Below are 21,868 nucleotides of genomic sequence, written 5' to 3'. Positions count from 1 at the left end.
CAGTGTACTGTAATATAGTGTAGGTTACAAAGGAGTACCATGTAGTGTACTGTAATATAGTGTAGTGTACAACAGAGTACCATGTATTGTACAGTACACCTGTAGTGTAGTGTACTGTAATATAGTACACTACAAGTTGGGTTACAGGTTTGGTCACAAAATCTACCCAACTTTTTAGAAATAACCCATAAATCTAACCCAACAGACTTGACCCAGCATTTGGGTCGAAAAAAATGACCCAGCATTTGTGTGTATATAGAATAGAGTAATGCAAAGTACAGTATTGTATAGTACTTTGTCGTGTATAATGTACAGTATTTTGCAGTACCACTGTGTAGTGTAGTTTCCAGTACATTGTCGTGCATAATGTACAGTATTGTGTAGTGTAGTGTCCAGTACTTTGTTGTGTATAATGTACAGTATTGTGTAGTGTAGTGTCCAGTACTTTGTAGTGTATAATGTACAGTATTGTGTAGTGTAGTGTCCAGTACTTTGTCGTGTATAATGTACAGTATTGTGTAGTGTCCAGTACTTTAACGTGTATAATTTACACTATTTTGCAGTACTACTGTGTAGTGTAGTTTCCAGTACTTTGTTGCGTATAATGTACAGTATTTTTAAGTACTACTGTATAGTGTAGTTTCTAGTACATTGTTGTGTATAATGTACAGTATAGTGTAGTTTAGTGTCCAGTACTTTGTTGTGTATAATGTACAGTATTGTGTAGTTTAGTGTCCAGTACTTTGTTGTGTATAATGTACAGTATTGTGTATTGTTGTGTCCAGTACTTTCTCGTGTATAATTTACACTATTTTGCAGTACTACTGTGTAGTGTAGTTTCCAGTTCATTGTTGTGTATAATTTACAGTATTGTGTAGTGTAGTGTCCAGTACTTTGTTGTGTATAAAGTACAGTATTGTGTAGTGTAGTGTCCAGTACTTTGTTGTGTATAATGTACAGTATTGTGTAGTGTAGTGTCCAGTACTTTGTTGTGTATAATGTACAGTATTTTGCAGTACTACTGTGTAGTGTAGTTTCCAGTACTTTGTCGTGTATAATGTACAGTATTGTGTAGTGTAGTATCCAGTATTTTGTTGTGTATAATGTACAGTATTGTAGTGTCCAGTACTTTGTTGTGTATAATTTACACTATTTTGCAGTATTACTGTGTAGTGTAGTTTCCAGTTCATTGTTGTGTATAATGTACAGTATTGTGTAGTGTAGTGTCCAGTACTTTGTCGTGTATAATGTACAGTATTGTGTAGTGTAGTGTCCAGTATTTTGTTGAGTATAATGTACAGTATTGTGTAATGTAGTGTCTCGTACTTTGTCGTGTATAAAGTACAATATTTTCAAGTACTACTGTGTAGTGTAGTTTCCAGTACATTGTAGTGTGTAATATACGGTGTTGTGTAGTGAAGTGTCCAGTACTTTGTCATGTATAATGTACAGTATTTTGCAGTACTACTGTGTAGTGTAGTTTCCTGTACATTGTTGTGTATAATTGACAGTATTGTGTAGTGTAGTGTCCAGTATTTTGTTGTGTATAATGTACATTATTGTGTAGTGTAGTATCCAGTACTTTGTGTGTACAATGTACAGTATTGTGTAGTGTATACCCTTTGTCGTGTACAATGTACAGTATTTCGCAGTACTACTGTGTAGTGGAGTTTCCAGTACTTGTGTTGTTATTTGGCATAGTTTAGTACTGCATTTGTGTGTAGTTTTTGCAACAGGTTGTCGCAACAAAACTACGACATAAAAAAAATAAATAATCAATTAAATAATTTTTTGTTTGTTTGATTTAATTCACACAATTGTTGCAAAAGTTCATCACATTTGTTTGTGTCACATTTGATACACATCTAATTCTTTATCCACCATAATCTCTCAATGTTACACACACACACACACACACACGCACGCACGCACGCACGCACGCACGCACGCACACACACACACACACACACACACACACACACACACACACACACACACACACACACACACACACACACACACACACACAAAGTGGTAATCTGCAGGGATTAAACTGTTAAAGCAACACTTGATCCTTTCGACATCTTTGTGCTCATCGTTGATTTGATTTCACGTTTTTTATGATTTCATCACCAGCATCAAACTGAAATATTTTTTGGGTAATATCAGTTAGCATGTTAGCATTTTAGCTTCTGTTTTGCTCATTTGCAGGCAGGTATGCACCTACGAGTCGTCACACTTCGTGCGCACTTTAGCACATTTTACAGGTATAGGCCTCAGGGTCGAATATTTTGTTTTGTTTCACCCATGCTAACTGTTAACATGCTAACAGTTAGCATGCTACTGTTGTAGTTTTTTATTTTTTTTGCTTAATTTGTAGGTATACACCCAAGAGTCGTATATATTTTATTTAACTCTCTACGGCTAGTGTGCTAACTGTTACCATTTCAGCTTTTGTTTTGCTCATTGGCACGTTGGTTTGCAGCTAAGAGTCGTATATTTGGCGACGCTATCTGGCTAAAAGTTAATTCTGAGCGAATGCAGTTCAGCTTTGTCATACTAACGTTAGCGCACTTTAGCAAATTTTACAGGTATAGGCCTCAGGGTCGAATATTTATTTTTGTTTCACCCATGCTAACTGTTAACATGCTAGCAGTTAGCATGCTAGTGTTCCAGCTGTTTTTTTTTTTTTGCTTAATTTTGTCACGTCTATGGGATCATGTTTTGTTTTGGTCATGTTCGGTTTAGTTTTTTGGACAATCAGTTCCTGTTTTCGCACTTCCTGGTTTGTTTTGTTACCATAGCAACTCATTAGTTTTCACCTGGTCCTCATGTCACGCCCCTGCCCTCATGTCTCACACCTGTTTGCACTAACCACCTGTATTATTTAAACCTGTAGTTGCCAGGTGGTCAGCCTGGCGACTTTACTTCAACTCCCTTCATGCCATGCCTGTTACCCACACTGCCCATAGTTTCCTTCCTTCCCATGCCATGTAATTCTTTTTTTTTTATGTCACTGTTATTGAGTTTTGTTTTTTTGTTCATAGTCATGCCATAGTGCTAGTTTTTGTTGTACTGCCAAGTTTTGTTCTCCGCCATTGTGCGCGCCTTTTTTTTTGCCTTTTCTAATTATAGTGTTAAGAAATAAATATGTACTTACATTCACGTCTTGCTCGTGCCAACTTTCCTTTGCCTCGGAAAAACAAACCACCTCATAGTTCAAGTTTGACAAATTTTTAGGTATACACCGAGAAGTCGTATATATTTTGTTAAACTCTCTCCCGCTAGCGTGCTAACTGTTAGCATTTCAGCTTTTGTTTTGCTCATTAGCAGGTTGGTTTGCACCCAAGAGTCGTATATTTGGCGACGCTATCTGGCTAAAAGCTAATTGTGAGCAATGCAGTTCGGCTTTGTAATGCTAACGTTAGGGCACTTTAGCGAATTTTACAGGTGTAGGCCTCAGGATCGAATATTTTGTTTTGTTTCACTCATGCTAACTGTTAACATGCTAACAGTTAGCATGCTAGTATTCTAGCTGTTTTTTTTTTTTGCTTAATTTGTATGTATACACCAAAGAGTCGTGTAGATTTTGTTAACTCTCTCCGGCTAGCATGCTAACTGTTAACATTTCAGCTTTTGTTTTGCTCATTTGTAGATAGGTATGCACCTAACAGTCGTCACACTTCTAATGCACTTTAGCTAATTTTACAGTTATAGGCCTCCGAGTCAAATATTTCGTTTTGTTTCACCCATGCTAACTGTTAACATGCTAACAGTTAGCATGCTAGTATTGTAGCTTTTTTTGTTTTTTGCTTAATTTGTAGGTATACACCCAAAAGTTGTATATATTTTGTTTACTCTCGCCGGCTAGCGTGCTAACTGTTAGCATTTCAACTTTTGTTTTGCTCATCGGCAGGCAGGTATGCACCTAAGAGTTGTATATTTGGCGACGCTATCTGGCTAAAAGCTAATTTTGAGCCATGCAGTTCGGCTTGGTAAACTTAGCTGCTCTACACATTGTAATGTGTAGCATGAAAGCATGGTAACATTAGCGCACTTTAGCAAAATTTTACAGGTATAGGCCTCCGGGTCAAATATTTTGTTTTGTTTCACCCGTGCTAACTGTTACATGCTAGTATTCTAGCTGTTTTTTTTGTGTGCAAAATTTTTAGGTATACACCTAATATACAGTATTTTATGCTTCATAACGTGTCACACATTTTCAATGAGAGACAGGTCTGGACTACAGGCAGGCCAGTCTAGTATCTGCACTAATTTACTATGAAACCACGCTGTTGTAACCCGTGGCTTGACATTGTCTTGCTGAAATAAGCAGGGGCGTCCATGATAACGTTGCTTGGATGGCACTATATGTTGCTTCAAAACCTGTATGTACCTTTCAGCATTAATGGTGCCTTCACAGATGTGTAAGTTATCCATGCCTTGGGCACTAATACACCCCCATACCATCACAGATGCTGGCTTTTACACTTTGCGCCTATAACAGTCCGGATGGTTCTTTTTTCAAAAAACAATTTGAAATGTGGACTCATCAGACCACAGAACACGTTTCCACTTTGCGTCAGTCCGTCTTAGATGCACTCGGGGCCCAGGAAAGCCGGCGACGTTTCCGGGTGTTGTTGATAAATGGCTTCCGCTTTGCATAGTAGAGTTTTAACTTGCACTTACAGATGTAGCGACCAACTGTAATTAATGACAGTGGTTTTCCGAAGTGTTCCTGAGCCCATGTGGTGATATCCTTTACACACTGATGTGGCTTTTTTGATGCAGTACCGCCTGAGGCATGCATCCAAGGTCCGTAATATCATCACTTACTTGCAGTGATTATTCCAAATTCTCTGAACCTTTTGATGATATCATGGACCGTAGATGGCGAAATCCCTAAATTCCTTGTTGAGAAACGTTGTACTTAAACTTTCGGGCAATTTGCTCGGGTGACCCTCGCCCCGTCCTCGTTTGCGAATGACTGAGCATTTCATGGAAGCTGCCGTCACACTCAATCACGGCACCCACCTGTTCCCAATTAGCCCGTTCACCTGTGGCTGTTTCCTCTGTGTTTAGTATCTCCTGTCTTTAGTTCCTGTCTAGCTCTTATTTTGTCAGCTTCCTGTCTTGTTCCCTGAGTGCTGTGTTCCTCCTCAGCTGTGGCTGATTGGCACCTGGCCACACCTGTTGCCAATCAGCCCGCTCCTATTTGTACCTGCTTTGACTCGTGTCAGTTGCCGGATCATTGTATAGTCATTTGTATCGTCGTTGCCACATGTCACTCTTGTCGCGCTACCTGTCGGGTCGTTTTGTTACAGCTACTACCTGTCGTGCTACATTTTGTCCTGGTCGTTGTAGCGGTAAGCTGTTCTTGTTAGCCATTAGTTCCAGTTTTTCTGTTTGCTATCCACTAGCTTCCATGCTAAAGTTCCTTTTTGTTTTCTAGCTTCCAGTGCTAGCTCCCTTAGTTTGTTATTCCGTCCACGTGCGTGCTTTTTGTTTGTTCTTGTTTAGTTTTAATTAAATCATGTTTTCATATCCTACGCCTGCCTCCGTCTCTGCATCTTGGGGTTCATCAACACCAACTAACCGTGACAGTTATGTTTAGTTTTTTGGACATTCCGTTCTGTTTTTGCACTTCCTGGTTTGTTTTCGTCTCCATGCCAACCCATTAGTTCCCACCTGGTCTCCAAGTCACGCCCCTGTCCTCAGCCCTCACACCTGTTACTAATCGTCATCATAGTCACTATTTAAGCCATTCTTTTTCTGTCCTCGTCCTGGCAACTTTGAACTCTACCGACCCTCATGACTACGCACCTACCTGTCCCTCATCTACCTTTATGCCTTGCCACGCTGTTTGTTATACGGTCTATACCACGTAAGTTTTTGGTTTGTTTTGTGCCACAGCTAGTAATATCTTTTTTTAAATTTGTATATAGTAATGCCATTGTGCTGTTTTTGTTTGAGTATAGTCTAGTTTGTTCTCCGCCAAGGTGCGCGCCCTTAGTTTTTCTGTATAGTGTTAAATAAATCAAATATGTACTCACACTCTCGTCCGGCTCGTGCCAATCATCCTTTGCGTTGAAGAAGCAATACAAATCCAAGTCCTAGTGGGACATTCACCCTTGCTCCTGATGGGTCCTGGTGAGCGCCTTGCATGGCAGCTCCCGCGATCCGTGTGCCTGCCTCCGTCTCTGCATCTTGGGGTTCATCACCAACTAACTGTGACAGTGGCATGTTATAAATAAGTGTTTGATGAGTGTTCCTCGACTTTCTCAGTCTTTTTTGCCACTTCTGCCAGCTTTTTTGGCATCAAACTCCAAAATGAGCTAATATTTGCAAAAAATAACCAGTTTGAACGTTAAATATCTTGTCTTTGCAGTCTGTTTAATTGAATATGTTGTTGAAAAGGATCTGCAAGGCATCGTATTCTGTTTTTATTTATCTTTTTACACAACGTGACTGTCAGGCTTGGACTTGGTCCTGGTTTTGTTTTCCCGAGGTGCAAAGCGAATGGAGTGGAAACGGCGTGAAGGTAAAGACATCTTTATTTGAACACTAAAACTAAAAACAGGAACCGACAAAATGGCGGTACAAAAAACTGGGCTATGAAACAAAAGACTAGCACAAGGACTATAAACTACAAACATGACACAAAAACACTTGCACGGTGGCATGAATAACAAAAACTTAACGTGGCCAAAATGGACAGCATTGCAAGGCATGAAGCAGGTAATCAAGGGCGTGAATGAGGTGAAGTGTATTTATATAGCGCTTTTGCTCTAGTGACTCAAAGCGCTTTACATAGTGAAACCCAATATCTAAGTTACAAATAAACCAGTGTGGGTGGCACTGGGAGCAGGTGGGTAAAGTGTCTTGCCCAAGGACACAACGGCAGTGACTAGGATGGTGTAAGCGGGGATCGAACCTGTCACCCTCAAGTTGCTGGCACGGCCGCTCTACCAACCGAGCTATACCGCCCCACAGGTGATGTTGCCAGACTGACTAACTGGTAACTGTGGCTTAAATAATGAACATGATAAGTGAAAACCGGTGTGAGACAAGACAGGTGAACTGATTGGTTGTCATGGTAACAAAACAGGGAGTGGAAAAAAAAAAAAGGAACTTAGAGTCCAAAGCAGGGGTAGGGAACCTATGGCTCGCGAGCCAGATGTGGCTCTTTTGATGACTGCATCTGGCTCTCGGATAAATCTGAGCCGACATTGCTTATCACGATAAGTAATGAATAATTCCACTTGTAATCACAGTGTTAAAAACAACGTTCAAAATATAAAACATGCTCATGCATTTGAATCCATCCATCCTTTTTCTACCGCACTTGTTCAAGAAGTTGCATTAAGGGTAAGAAGTGATTTATTTATTATTGGTTAGTTCTTCAGACCACCAAGCACCGACATGAGAGCCTGTTTGCAATATTTTTTATTTTTCAATAAGTCTCTCCGTTGCTTTCCAACAATTGTCTTTTTCTCTTTCGTTCTCGCTCGCACTCTGGCTCCAGCCCCAACCCCGTCTCTCTCCCTGGCTGCTGCTTGTAAACAGAGCGACAGGTGATTAGATAACAAGGCCCAGGTGGGCCATCTACGCTCGTTGCTGATTTCGAGGCCGGTCCCGGCACACCCCGCTTCGCTGCAGGCCCGCAGGCCACGCCCCCCTCCACAGTTAGCTTCAGAATAACAATGTTATTACACAGAATAAGAGACTTATTATACTCTAGAAATGTTAGTCTTACTTAAAAATGCACATTGTGTTCAGTGTTAAAAAAACAATATATGGCTCTTAGGGAAATACATTTGAAAATATTTGGCTTCTCGGCCAAAAAGGTTCCAACCCCTGTCCTAGGCAGTCTCCCATCCAAGTACTAACCAGGACAGATACTGCTTAGCTTTGAGAACAGATAAGATTGGGGATGCTCGGGGTAATAAGGCCGTACAAAACTCATGATCAGACATGACAGAAAACTAAATCCGTTGGCATGGTAACACAAACAAGGAAATGCAAAACAGAACTAAAATGGCCCAAAAACTAAACATAGCATGACCAAAACAAAACATGATAGGCGTGACAGTGACAACTTGACTGGTTTTGGGGGTTTTGTACGTAGTCCCCCCCCCCCGTCCATCAGTTCCAGTCTTGACCCCTCACAGCGACTGAAGCGGGTGTTGCGGCAACAACTAATAACCGGCGCTTTTGTTAGCGGCGTGCGCCCGAGGGGGGCCCCCGGAGAGCGCGGAGGCCTTATTAAGATGAATGATTGATATCCAGCCGAGTGAAGAGTGGCGAGGACGGCGCCGCTTTTAACCCCTGCCTCGCTTTGAAACACCAAGCTTTTTTTTTTTTGAATCAAAGGGAGGTGTTGTTAATTATCCCGGGGTCTCTGATGGCCACAGATGATGCCGAGGCGGCGCAGGAGTATCAAAGACGTAAAGTGCGGGGATCTTTATTGGCTGGAAAGAAAGGCCGCCTGTGCCGGTGTAAGAGGTTCAAAGCTGTTGATTCAAGCTTTTATTACCGGAGCACTTTTTAGTTCCATTTAAATGCTAAGGGACGGGTACCAAATTTGGTACTTTTTAATAGTCCCTTGGCACTGAAACTGAAAAGGTGCCCTATTTCAGGGGTAGGGAACCTATGGTTCTAGAGCCAGATGTGGCTATTTTGATGACTGCATCTGGCTCTCGGATGAATCTTAGCTGACATTGCTTAATGCGATAATTACAGTGCTAAAAATAACGTGCAAAATAGAAAACATTCTCATGCCTTTATATCCATCCATCCGTTTTCTACCGCACCTGTTCAAGAAGTCGCATTAATAGACTCCCTTTTTAGACCAGTTGATCTGCCGTTTCTTTTCTTTTTCTTCTATGTCCTACTCTCCCTTGTGGAGGGGGTCCGGTCCGATCCGGTGGCCATGTACTGCTTGCCTGTGTATCGGCTGGGGACATCTCTGCGCTGCTGATCCGCCTCCGCTTGGGATGGTTTCCTGCTGGCTCCGCTGTGAGCGGGACTCTTGCTGCTGTGTTGGATCCGCTTTGGACTGGACTCTTGCAACTGTGTTGGATCCATTGTGGATTGAACTTTCACAGTATCATATTAGACCCGCTCGACATCCATTGCTTTCCTCCTCACCAAGGTTCTCATAGTCATCATTGTCACCGACGTCCCACTGGGTGTGAGTTTTCCTTGCCCTTATGTGGGCCTACCGAGGATGTCGTAGGGGTTTGTGCAGCCCTTTGAGACACTAGTGATTTAGGGCTATATAAGTAAACATTGATTGATTGATTGAAGTATTTTATGTTATGAAGTGAAGTGTACTTATGTAGCACTTTTTCTCTAGTGACTCAAAGCGCTTTACATAGTGAAACCCAATATCTAAGTTACATATAAACCAGTGTGGGTGGCACTGGGAGCAGGTGGGTAAAGTGTCTTGCCCAAGGACACAACGGCAGTGACTAGGATGGTGTAAGCGGGGATCGAACCTGCCACCCTCAAGTTGCTGGCACGGCCGCTCTATACCAACCGAGCTATACCGCCCCACAGGTGATGTTGCTAGACTGACTGGTAACTGTGGCTTAAATAATGAACATGATAAGTGAAAACAGGTGTGAGACAAGACAGGTGAACTGATTGGTTGTCATGGTAACAAAACAGGGGAGTGAAAAAAAAAAAAAGGAACTTAGAGTCCAAAGCAGGGGTAGGGAACCTATGGCTCGCGAGCCAGATGTGGCTCTTTTGATGACTGCATCTGGCTCTCAGATAAATATTAGCTGACATTGCTTAATGCGATAATTATGAATAATTTTGCTGGTAAAAACAGTGCTAAAAATAACGTGCAAAATAGAAAACATTCTCATGCATTCATATCCATCCATCCGTTTTCTACCGCGCCTGTTCAAGAAGTCGCATTAATGGTAAGAAGTATTTTTATGTTATGAAGTGAAGTGTACTTATATAGTGCTTTTTCTCTAGTGACTCAAAGCGCTTTACATAGTCAATCAATCAATCAATGTTTATTTATATAGCCCCAAATCACAAATGTCTCAAAGGACTGCACAAATCATTACGACTACAACATCCTCGGAAGAACCCACAAAAGGGCAAGGAAAACTCACACCCAGTGGGCAGGGAGAATTCACATCCAGTGGGACGCCAGTGACAATGCTGACTATGAGAAACCTTGGAGAGGACCTCAGATGTGGGCAACCCCCCTCCCTCTAGGGGACCGAAAGGAATGGATGTCGAGCGGGTCTAACATGATACTGTGAAAGTTCAATCCATAGTGGCTCCAACATAGCCGCGAGAGTTCAGTTCAAAGCGGATCCAAGACAGCAGCGAGAGTCCCGTCGACAGGAAACCATCTCAAGCGGAGGCGGATCAGCAGCGTAGAGATGTCCCCAACCGATACACAGGCGAGCGGTCCATCCTGGATCCCGACGAGCGGTCCATCCTGGGTCTCGACTCTGGACAGCCAGAGGGAGGAGGGGGGGGACATAGGAGAAAAAAAAGAAAAGAAGCGGCAGATCAACTGGTCTAAAAAGGAGCTCTATTTAAAGGCTAGAGTATACAGATGAGTTTTAAGGTGAGACTTAAATGCTTCTACCGAGGTAGCATCTCGAATTGTTACCGGGAGGGCATTCCAGAGTACTGGAGCCCGAACGGAAAACGCTCTATAGCCCGCAGACTTTTTTTGGGCTTTAGGAATCACTAATAAGCCGGAGTCTTTTGAACGCAGATTTCTGGCCGGGACATATGGTACAATACAATCGGCAAGATAGGATGGAGCTAGACCGTGTAGTATTTTATACGTAAGTAGTAAAACCTTAAAGTCACATCTTAAGTGCACAGGAAGCCAGTGCAGGTGAGCCAGTACAGGCGTAATGTGATCAAACTTTCTTGTTCTTGTCAAAAGTCTAGCAGCCGCATTTTGTACCAACTGTAATCTTTTAATGCTAGACATGGGGAGACCCGAAAATAATACGTTACAGTAATCGAGACGAGGCGTAACAAACGCATGGATAATGATCACAGCGTCTTTAGTGGACAAAATGGAGCGAATTTCAGCGATATTACGGAGATGAAAAAGGCCGTTTTAGTAACGCTTTTAATGTGTGACTCAAAGGAGAGAGTTGGGTCGAAGATAATACCCAGATTTTTTTTACCGAGTCACCTTGTTTTATTGTTTGGTTGTCAAATGTTAGAGTTGTATTATTAAATAGAAGTCGGTGTCTAGCAGGACCGATAATCAGCATTTCCGTTTTTTTGGCGTTGAGTTGCAAAAAATTAGCAGACATCCATTGTTTGATTTCATTAAGGACCAAGGGGCCAAGGACCGAACCCTGGGGAACTCCACACGTTACCATAACATAGTCCGAGGTCATACTCTTATGGGAGACGCACTGCACCCTGTCTGTAAGATAAGAGTTAAACCAAGACAGGGCTGAGTCTGACACACCAATTCGTGTTTTGATACGCTCTAATAAAATATTATGATCGACGGTATCGAAAGCAGCGCTAAGATCGAGGAGCAGCAACATAGATGACGCATCAGAATCCATCGTTAGCAATAGATCATTAGTCAATTTTGCGAGGGCTGAAACCTTTTTTTTTTTTTTCTTCCTCTAACTGACACTAAAAAAATAATTTTGCTTCCGTGTCCCGGTGTCCGAGGTGAGAACATAAACGGCGCATAGCCCTCGGGCTCGTTAGGGTTAATTTGCACTCCCCCCCCCTCCCCCCCCGGGGGTCCGAAAAGGTGGGCAAGGTGTTAACATTCATGAGGAATGTGCAAACTTGATTGGCCGACCTGTGACTCAACCCCGACGCCGACCTCCTGAATGTTTAATAATATTAATTATACATATTTTAGTATCATTTGTGGCAGCAGAGGAGAACGTTTCAATTGTGCATCTCATTGCTCTAATGGTGGTGCGTTCAGGGACCCTTGATTAAAGTTGGAAACACTAGTTTTTCGAGACAGGGGGAGATTTAACCCCTCAATGCTGATAAAATACAATAATGTGAAGATAAATATACATATAATATGAATATAAGTAAATATATGAAAATATCAAATAGTAATAATAATACAATACCCAAAACTTGCAAATAATCATTAACTTAGAATTTAATGGCAGCAAAACATTGCAAAAAAAGTAGTTTTTTACCACTGTGTTACATGGCCTTTTCTTTTAACAACACCCAGTCAACGTTTTGGGAACTGAGGGGACACATTTTTGAAGCTTTTCAGGGTGGAATTCTTTCCCATTCTTGCTTGATGTACAGCTTCCATCCATCCATTTTCTACCACTTTCCCCCTTACGGGGTCGCGGGGGGCGCTGGCGCCTATCTCAGCTACAATCGGGCGGAAGGCAGGGTACACCCTGGACAAGTCGCCACCTCATCGCAGGGCCTGATGTTCAGCTTAAGTTGTGGTATTTTAGCCCTCATCATGCGCCACACATTTTCAATGGGAGACAGGTCTGGACTACAGGCAGGCCGGTCTAGTACCCGTTTCCGAAAACAATTTGAAATGTGGACTCGTCAGACCACAGAACACTTTTCCACTTTGCATCAGTCCATTTTACATGATCTCGGGCCCAGAGAAGCCGACGAGCGTTTCTGGGTGTTGTTGATAAATAGCTTTGGCTTTGCATGGTAGAGTTTTAACTCGCACTTACAGATGTAGCGATCAACTGTAGTTGCTGACAGTGGTTTTCTGAAGTGTTCCGGAGCCCATGTGGTGATGTCCTTTACACACCGATGTCGAAGGTCAATGGCATTCAATGTTGGTTTTCAGCCTTGCCGCTGACGTGCAGTGATTTCTCCAGATTCTCTGAACCTTTTGATGATATTACGGAGAGTTGATTGGCGAAATCCCAAAATTCCTTGCAGTAGCTGGTTGAGAAATGTTGTTCTTGAGCAATTTGCTCACGCATTTGTTCACAAAGTGGTGACCCTCGCCCTTTCTTTGTTTGCATTTCACGGAAGCTGCTTTTATACCCAATTAGCCTGTTCAAATAAGTGTTTGATGAGCATTCCCTCAACTTTCTCAGTCTTTTTTGCCACTTGTGCCAGCTTTTTTGAAACATGTTGCAGGCATCCAATTCCAAATTAGCTAATATTTGCAAAATATAACAACGTTTTCCAGTTTGAACGTCAAGTATCTTGTCTTTGCAGTCGATTCTATTGAATATAAGTTGAAAAATCAAATTTTCGCAGGTATAGTATCGTATATTTTGGTTTTCCACTAATGCTAACTGTAAGTATGCTATTCTCAGCATATTAGCATAGTAATGTTTGCATGCTAACGTAGAAATGCTAGTTTTTTGTTGTTGTTTTTTATAGTTAATTTGGTAGGTTTGCATTATCATTATCATTTGATACTTGCCGATAGATACCCGTTAGCATGCTAATGTTGATATGTTAGCTTTTTTTTTATTATTATTATTCTTTTTTAGTTAATTTGGTAGGTTTGCACTTGAGTCAAATTTTGGTACTAAATGATTTTTTACGTTTTAGCATTATCGACACATTTTTCAGGTAAACACCTCAGTGTAATATATTTCTTTATAATCGTTATTTGTTGCAATTAGCATTTTAGCATGCTAGCAAGAGCTTGCCAACGTAAAAAAAAAAAAAAAAAAATTTAGCGGGTATAGTATTGTATATATTGGTGTTCCACTAATGCTAACTGTAAGTATGCTATTCTCAGCATGTTAGCATTCTAACGTTGAAATGCTAATTTTTGTTGTTGTTTTTTTAGTTAATTTGGTAGGTTTGCACCCCAGTCATATTTTGGTACTCAATGATTGTTTACGTTTTAGCATTATCAACATAATTAGCATTTTAGCATGCTAACATGAGCATGTTATCTTAAAAAAAAAAAATTGAATTTAGCAGGTATAGTATCGTATATTTTGGTGTTCCACTAATGCTAACTTTAAGTTCTTTATTCTCAGCATGTTAGCATTGTACTGTTACCATGCTAACATTGAAATGCTAGTTTTTTGTTTGTTTGTTTTTTTAGTTAATTTGTTATGTTTGCACCCCAGTCATATTTTGGTACTAAATGATTGTTTACGTTTTAGCATTATCGACACATTTTTCAGGTAAACACCTCAGCGTAATATATATTTTTATAATCGTTACTTGTTGCAGTTAGCATTTTAGCATGCTAACAAGAGCATGCTATCGTTAAAAAAAAAATCTAATTTAGCGGGTATAGTATCGTTTATATTGGTGTTCCACTAATGCTAACTTTAAGTATGCTATTCTCAGCATGTTAGCATTCTAACGTTGAAATGCTAGTTTTGTTGTTGTTTTTTTAGTTAATTTGGTGGGTTTGCACCCCAGTCATATTTTGGTACTCAATGATTGTTTACATTTTAGGATTATCAACATAGTTAGCATTTTAGCATGCTAACATGAGCATGTTATCTTTAAAAAAAAAAATCTAATTCAGCAGGTATAGTATCGTATATTTTGGTGTTCCACTAATGCTAACTTTAAGTTCTTTATTTTCAGCATGTTAGCATTGTACTGTTACCATGCTAACATTGAAATGATAATTTTGTTTTGTTTGTTTTTTTAGTTAATTTGTTATGTTTGCACCCCAGTCATATTTTGGTGCTAAATGATTGTTTACGTTTTAGCATTATCGACACTTTTTTCAGGTAAACACCTCAGTGTAATATATTTTTTTATAATCGTTACTTGTTGCAGTTAGCATTTTAGCATGCTAACAAGAGCATGCTATCGTTAAAAAAAAAAAAAAAAATCTAATTTAGCGGGTATAGTCTCGTATATATTGGTGTTCCCCTAATTTTAACTGTAAGTATGCTATTCTCAGCATGTTAGCATTCTAACGTTGAAATGCTAGTTTTTGTTGTTGTTTTTTTAGTTAATTTGGTAGGTTTGCACCCCAGTCATATTTTGGTACTCAATGATTGTTTACGTTTTAGCATTGTCAACATAGTTAGCATTTTAGCATGCTAACATGAGCATGTTATTTAAAAAACAAAAAAATCGAATTTAGCAGGTATAGTATCGTATATTTTGGTGTTCCATTAATGCTAACTTTAAGTTATTTATTCTCAGCATGTTAGCATTGTACTGTTACCATGCTAACATTGAAATGCTAGTTTTGTTTTGTTTGTTTTTTTAGTTAATTTGTTATGTTTGCACCCCATTCATATTTTGGTGCTAAATGATTGTTTACGTTTTAGCATTATCAACACATTTGACAGGTGCACACCTCAGTGTAATATATTTTTTATAATCGTTACTTGTTGCAGTTAGCATTTTAGCATGCTAACAAGAGCATGCTATCGTTAAAAAAAATCAAATTTAGCGGGTATAGTATCGTATGTATTGGTTTTCCACTAATGCTAACTGTAAGTATGCTATTCTCAACATGTTAGCATTCTAACGTTGAAATGCTAGATTTTGTTGTTGTTTTTTTAGTTAATTTGGTATGTTTGCCCCCCAGTCATATTTTGGTACTATCAATCAATCATCAATCAATGTTTACTTATATAGCCCTAAATCACTAGTGTCTCAAAGGGCTGCACAAACCACCACGACATCCTCGGTAGGAAAACTCACACCCAGTGGGACATTGGTGACAATAATGACCCAGTGGGACGTCGGTGACAATGATGACTATGAGAACCTTAGAGAGGAGGAAAGCAATGGATGTCGAGCGGGTCTAACATGATACTGTGAAAGTTCAATCCACAATGGATACAACACAGTCGCGAGAGTCCAGTCCAAAGAGGATCCAAGACACAGCAGCGAGAGTCCCGTTCACAGCGGAGCCAGCAGGAAACCGAGCCAGCAGGAAACCATCCCAAGCGTAGGCGGACCAGCAGCGCAGAGATGTCCCCAGCCGATACACAGGCGAGCAGTACATGGCCACCGGATCGGACCGGACCCCCTCCACACGGGAGAGTGGGACATAGAAGAAAAAGAAAAGAAACGGCAGATCAACTGGTCTAAAAAGGGAGTCTATTTAAAGGCTAGAGTATACAAATGAGTTTTAAGGTGAGACTTAAATGCTTCTACTGAGGTGGCATCGCGAACTGTTACCGGGAGGGCATTCCAGAGTACTGGAGCCCGAACGGAAAATGCTCTATAGCCCGCAGACTTTTTTTGGGCTTTGGGAATCACTAATAAGCCGGAGTCCTTTGAACGCAGATTTCTTGCCGGGACATATGGTACAATACAATCGGCAAGATAAGATGGAGCTAGACCGTGTAGTATTTTATACGTAAGTAGTAAAACCTTAAAGTCACATCTTAAGTGCACAGGAAGCCAGTGCAGGTGAGCCAGTACAGGCGTAATGTGATCAAACTTTCTTGTTCTTGTCAAAAGTCTAGCAGCCGCATTTTGTACCAACTGTAATCTTTTAATGCTAGACATGGGGAGACCCGAAAATAATACGTTACAGTAGTCGAGGCGAGACGTAACAAACGCATGGATAATGATCTCAGCGTCTTTAGTGGACAGAATGGAGCGAATTTTAGCGATATTACGGAGATGAAAGAAGGCCGTTTTAGTAACGCTTTTAATGTGTGCCTCAAAGGAGAGAGTTGGGTCGAAGATAACACCCAGATTCTTTACCGTGTCGCCTTGTTTAATTGTTTGGTTGTCAAATGTTAGAGTTGTATTATTAAATAGAGTTCGGTGTCTAGCAGGACCGATAATCAGCATTTCCGTTTTTTTGGCGTTGAGTTGCAAAAAGTTAGCGGACATCCATTGTTTAATTTCATTAAGACACGCCTCCAGCTGACTACAATCCGGCGTGTTGGTCAGCTTTAGGGGCATGTAGAGTTGGGTGTCATCAGCATAACAGTGAAAGCTAATACCGTATTTGCGTATGATGTCACCTAGCGGCAGCATGTAGATGCTGAAGAGTGCAGGGCCAAGGACCGAACCCTGGGGAACTCCACACGTCACCTTAACGTAGTCCGAGGTCACATTGTTATGGGAGACACACTGCATCCTATCAGTAAGATAAGAGTTAAACCAAGACAGGGCTAAGTCTGACATACCAATTCGTGTTTTGATACGTTCTAATAAAATATTATGATCGACGGTATCGAAAGCAGCGCTAAGATCGAGGAGCAGCAACATAGATGACGCATCAGAATCCATCGTTAGCAATAGATCATTAGTCATTTTTGCGAGGGCTGTCTCCGTGGAGTGATTTGCCCTGAAACCGGATTGAAAGGTTTCACATAGATTGTTAGACGCTAAGTGTTCATTTAACTGCTCCGCAACAATTTTTTCAAGGATTTTTGAAATAAAGGGAAGGTGAGACACCGGTCGGTAGTTTACCATGAGGTCAGGATCGAGGTTAGGTCTTTTAAGAAGAGGATGAATAACCGCTTTTTTGAATGCTAGGGGAACAGTGCCCGAGGAGAGTGATAAGTTTATAATATTTAGCACTGATGGACCTAATAATACAAAGAGCTCCTTGATCAGTTTCCCAGGAAGAGGGTCAAGTAAACATGTTGTCTGTTTTATTCCATTTACACGTTGTAACAATTCCTCTAATGTTATTTCCTCAAAACGAGAGAAAGTATTTTGGAGGGCAGTATCCGCCGTATATACAATCGTGTCAGTGTTAATAGAACCCCGTTGTAGCTGGGACGCATTGTCTTTAATCTCCTTTCTAATGACTTCAATTTTCTTACTAAAGAATTGCATAAAGTCATCAGCTGAGTGGGTGGAGCTACTGGAAGGAGTCCCTTGTTGGGTTAGCGATGCTACCGTGCTAAACAAAAATTTAGGATCGTTTTTATTACGGTGGATGAGATTTGAGTAATATTTAGCTTTAGCTAAGGTGAGCATGCGTTTATAAGTTATTAAACTATCACTCCATGCTTGATGGTGCACCTCAAGTTTAGTCGTGCGCCATTTGCGTTCCAGCTTTCTACATAATAATTTCTGAGCTCTAGTGTCTTCTGTAAACCACGGGGTGCGCTTTTTTGGAGCCTTTTTTAACTTTAGCGGTGCTATGTTATCAATGGTTTCGCGCAGGGCGTCGTTAAAGTTGTTAGTGAGGTTATCAATAGAGCCCACATACTTTGGGAATGGTGCCATTACCGAGGGCAGTAGGTCAGCAAGAGTTGTCGTTGTGGCCGTATTAATGTTGCGGCTGCTATAGCAGTTATTATTATTATTAGTTTGACGAACATGCGTCTGAACCTCGAATTTTATAAGGTAATGATCAGACAATACTTTAGTATACGGGAGTATCGTAACTTTGGAAATGTTGATGCCCCTGACAAGCACTAGGTCTATCGTATTACCGTTGCGATGCGTGGGTTCATTTATTATTTGTGTGAGACCACAGCTATCAATTACAGTCTGGAGCGCTACGCACGGTGGGTCCGATGGGGTATTCATATGGATATTAAAGTCCCCCATTATGATTATATTATCGGCGTGTGTCACTAGATCAGCAACGAACTCTGAGAATTCATTAATAAAGTCCGAATAGGGCCCTGGGGGGCGGTAGATAACAGCCAGGTGTAGAGGCAGCGGTGTGACAGACCTCATAGTAAGCACCTCAAACGATTTATATTTATTATTTATGTTAGGACTAAGGTTAAAGTTTTCGTTGTATATTAGTGCGACCCCCCCACCCCTTTTGAGCGGACGGGCAATATGCGCATGTGTAAAGTTAGGAGGACATGCCTCATTTAGCGCAAAAAAGTCGTTTGGTTTAAGCCAGGTTTCGCTGAGACCGATGACGTTAAGATTGTTGTCTCTGATAATATCATTAACTAACAACGTTTTAGGAGACAATGATCTTATGTTTAAAAAACCTATATTATAGGTAGTGGGCTGTTTTAGGGAGTTTTTGATCAAATTATCCGTAGTAGCAATATTAATAATGTTGTGTTTATTATGCCCAGTGCATTTAGTATAGTTACGACCATATCTAGGAATTGATACGACAGGAATTTTCCGATTGTTTGATTGTTGCTTTGATAAACTGCACGCATCATGGTTAGCCACCTCAGTAACGGGGATTTTCCGATTGTTTGTTTGTTGCTTTGATAAACTGCACGCATCATAGTTAGCCACCTCAGTAAAACACATGTCCAACTCTGAAACACTCAAAGCAGAAAAAACTTGTTCTAATTTAACAGACTCCTTACCCGGACCAGTAGTCTCGCATTTTCCATCTAAATCCGTCTTCGGGATGGAGGAAAGTGGTGTTCTGTGGGGATTAGCCTTCTGCTTTGTTTTTAGCCCCGCTCGGCATCCGCGTTTCCGATCACACCGCTGGCGTCTGCTCCGTAGACGGCCCCCGCTGCTACTAGACTCCCCTGCTTCACAGGCCGCTGGATGTAGCCGCCGATGTATTCCCGTGCTAGTTAGCAAGTCTAGCACGCAAGTGTCTATCGGTCCAAAACGGCCCGATGTGTCCACATCCAGAAGTGTCTGGCGGTCGTACGTGATCACGGAGTGACCACGATGTGAGCCAGCCATTAAGTTTGTGGAATTGTCCGGTATTTCTGCCAAATGTTCCATCTTTAGCAGGAGCTCCTCGAGTGCGCAGCCCGTCCGGGCGCCGCCATCTTGTTTATGATTGTTTACGTTTTAGCATTATCAACACATTTTTCAGGTACACACACCACAGTGTAATATATTTTTTATAATTGTCACATGTTGTAGTTAGCATTTTAGCATGCTAACATGAGCATGCTATCTTTTTTTTGTTTTTAAATCTAATTTAGAAGGTATAGTCTCATTTTTTTTTGTGCTCCACTCATGCTAACTGTATGTATGCATGTTAGCATCGTACTGTTAGCATGCTAACTTTTTTTTTTTTTAGCTAATTTGGTAGGTAGTCAGACAATGAGGCCCCCCGCATCCTTTGATATGTCAGTTCGTGGCCCTCAGTGGAGAAGGTTTGCTCGCATAAATGTCCATCCATCCATCCATTCATTTCCTACCGCTTGTCCCTTTTCCGGGTCATGACAACAATTTCCGGATGATTCGTTGCGAAGAGGCTTTTCAACCGATCTTGCTCAAATTGTACACACCTGTACTTATCAGTCCCCCGGAGCTACCTACTGAATTTTGTGGCGATCCGGCTATGCCCGGAAAAGTGTTGTGCGAGAAATTTCAAGTCGTGTGGTGTGTTTGCACAGCAACAGCTTGCATAGCTGTCAGGTTTTGGCCTGTCTGGGACTCGGGGTGGACGTGTGGCGATGGATTGCACCCACACCCACACCCACACCCACACCCCCGAAATAATGGCCCACCTTCTCTCCCCGCAGGCAGTAGGGTGCCAACATGGCCTCTCCCCGGGCGCACCCTCCGTGTCCCTTCCTGCTCCTCCTCGTCTTCCTGGGCGCCCTCCGCGCCCGGCCCCTCCTCCAGCACTCGTCCATCAACGTGGCGGTGGTGTTCAGCGGCTCCGGCTACCAGAGCGAGGTCCGAGGGCGGCTGAGCGGCGAGAACTTCGTGGACCTGCCGGTGGTGGTGAGCCCCGTGACGGTGCTGGTCAACGACACCAACCCCCGGGACCTGCTGACCCGCCTCTGCGACGCCATGGCCACGGAGAAGCTGCACGGCGTGGTGTTCGAGGACGACGTGGGCTCGGGCGCCGGCGCGCAGGTACGACCCCGCTCGTCTGCTTAAAATGCTTTTATTGTCTTTTATTGCTGTTAATCGGTTCCAGTAGGGCTGGGCGATATATGGGCCCTTTATTAATATCTCAATATTTGGAGGCCGTGTCAGGATATACAGTGATAATACTTTTATTTACAAAAAAAATAATAATAAAAAATAATAATAAAAAATAAAAAAATAAAGAAATAATAAAACAATTTTTTTTTGTTAAAACACTACAGTAGTTTAAAACAAATAAAGTGCACTTTTGTGCATGATGTCACTAAGATGAGGTGTCAAAACAACACTCAATTAAAGTGCACTTTTTGTACAAAACACCACTAAAATAGTTTAAAACAAACAAAGTGGACTTTTGTGCATGATGTCACTAAGATGACGTAACAAAACAACACTCAATTAAAGTGCACTTTTTGTACAAAACACCACTAAAATAATTTAAACAAACAAAGTGGACTTTTGTGCATGATGTCACTAAGATGACGTATCAAAACAACACTCAATTAAAGTGCACTTTTTGTACAAAACACCACTAAAAAAGTTTAAAACAAATAAAGTGCACTTTTGTGCATCATGTTACTAAGATGACATATCCAAACAACACTTGATTAAAGTGCAGTTTTTGTACAGAATGCGACTACAATAGTTTAAATAAAACAAATTAAGTGCACTTTTGTGCATGATGTCGCTATGTTGACATGTTAGAACAACACTAAATTAAAGTTCACTTATTGTACAGAACGCCAATACAAAAATGCACTTTTGTGCATGATGTCACGAAGATGACTAACCAAAACAACACTAAATCAAAGTGCACTTTTTGTACAGAACGCCACTACAATAGTTTAAATAAAACAAATAAAGTGCACTTTTGTACATAATGTCACTAAGATGACATATCAAAACGACACTCAATTAAAGTTCACTTTTTGTACAGGACGCCACTACAATAGTTTAAAACAAATAAAGTGCACTTTTGTGCATCATGTCACTAAGATGACGTGTCAAAACAACACTAAAATTAAACTGCTTCTTCCGTACAGAACGCCACTACAACAGTTTAAAACAAACAAAGTGCACTTTTGTGCATGATGTCACTATGATGACATATCAAAACAACACTAAATTAAAGTGCACTTTATGTACAGAACGCCACTACAATAGTTTAAATAAAACAAATAAAGTGCACTTTTGTGCA

General features: G+C 41.2%; 1 protein-coding gene across 1 annotated transcript in view; it reads left to right on the top strand.

Annotated features, from left to right (window-relative positions):
• LOC133547878 (glutamate receptor ionotropic, NMDA 2C-like) overlaps positions 1–20,658 on the top strand; it is a gene marked incomplete at its 3' end in the record, with an annotated part of 32,208 nt that extends 11,550 nt beyond the window's left edge. The window contains exon 2 of the mRNA XM_061893353.1: positions 20,319–20,658. Within this exon, the coding sequence (XP_061749337.1) occupies positions 20,335–20,658 (324 nt within the window). The remainder of the gene's footprint in view (positions 1–20,318) is intronic.
• Between the last annotated feature and the right edge of the window lie 1,210 nt (positions 20,659–21,868).

The sequence above is a fragment of the Nerophis ophidion genome, unplaced genomic scaffold, assembly GCF_033978795.1.
Source record: "Nerophis ophidion isolate RoL-2023_Sa unplaced genomic scaffold, RoL_Noph_v1.0 HiC_scaffold_227, whole genome shotgun sequence".
Classification (NCBI taxonomy): Eukaryota; Metazoa; Chordata; class Actinopteri; order Syngnathiformes; family Syngnathidae; genus Nerophis; species Nerophis ophidion.
Note: the sequence above shows the minus strand (reverse complement) of the source record. Positions and strands in the feature narration are given on the sequence as shown.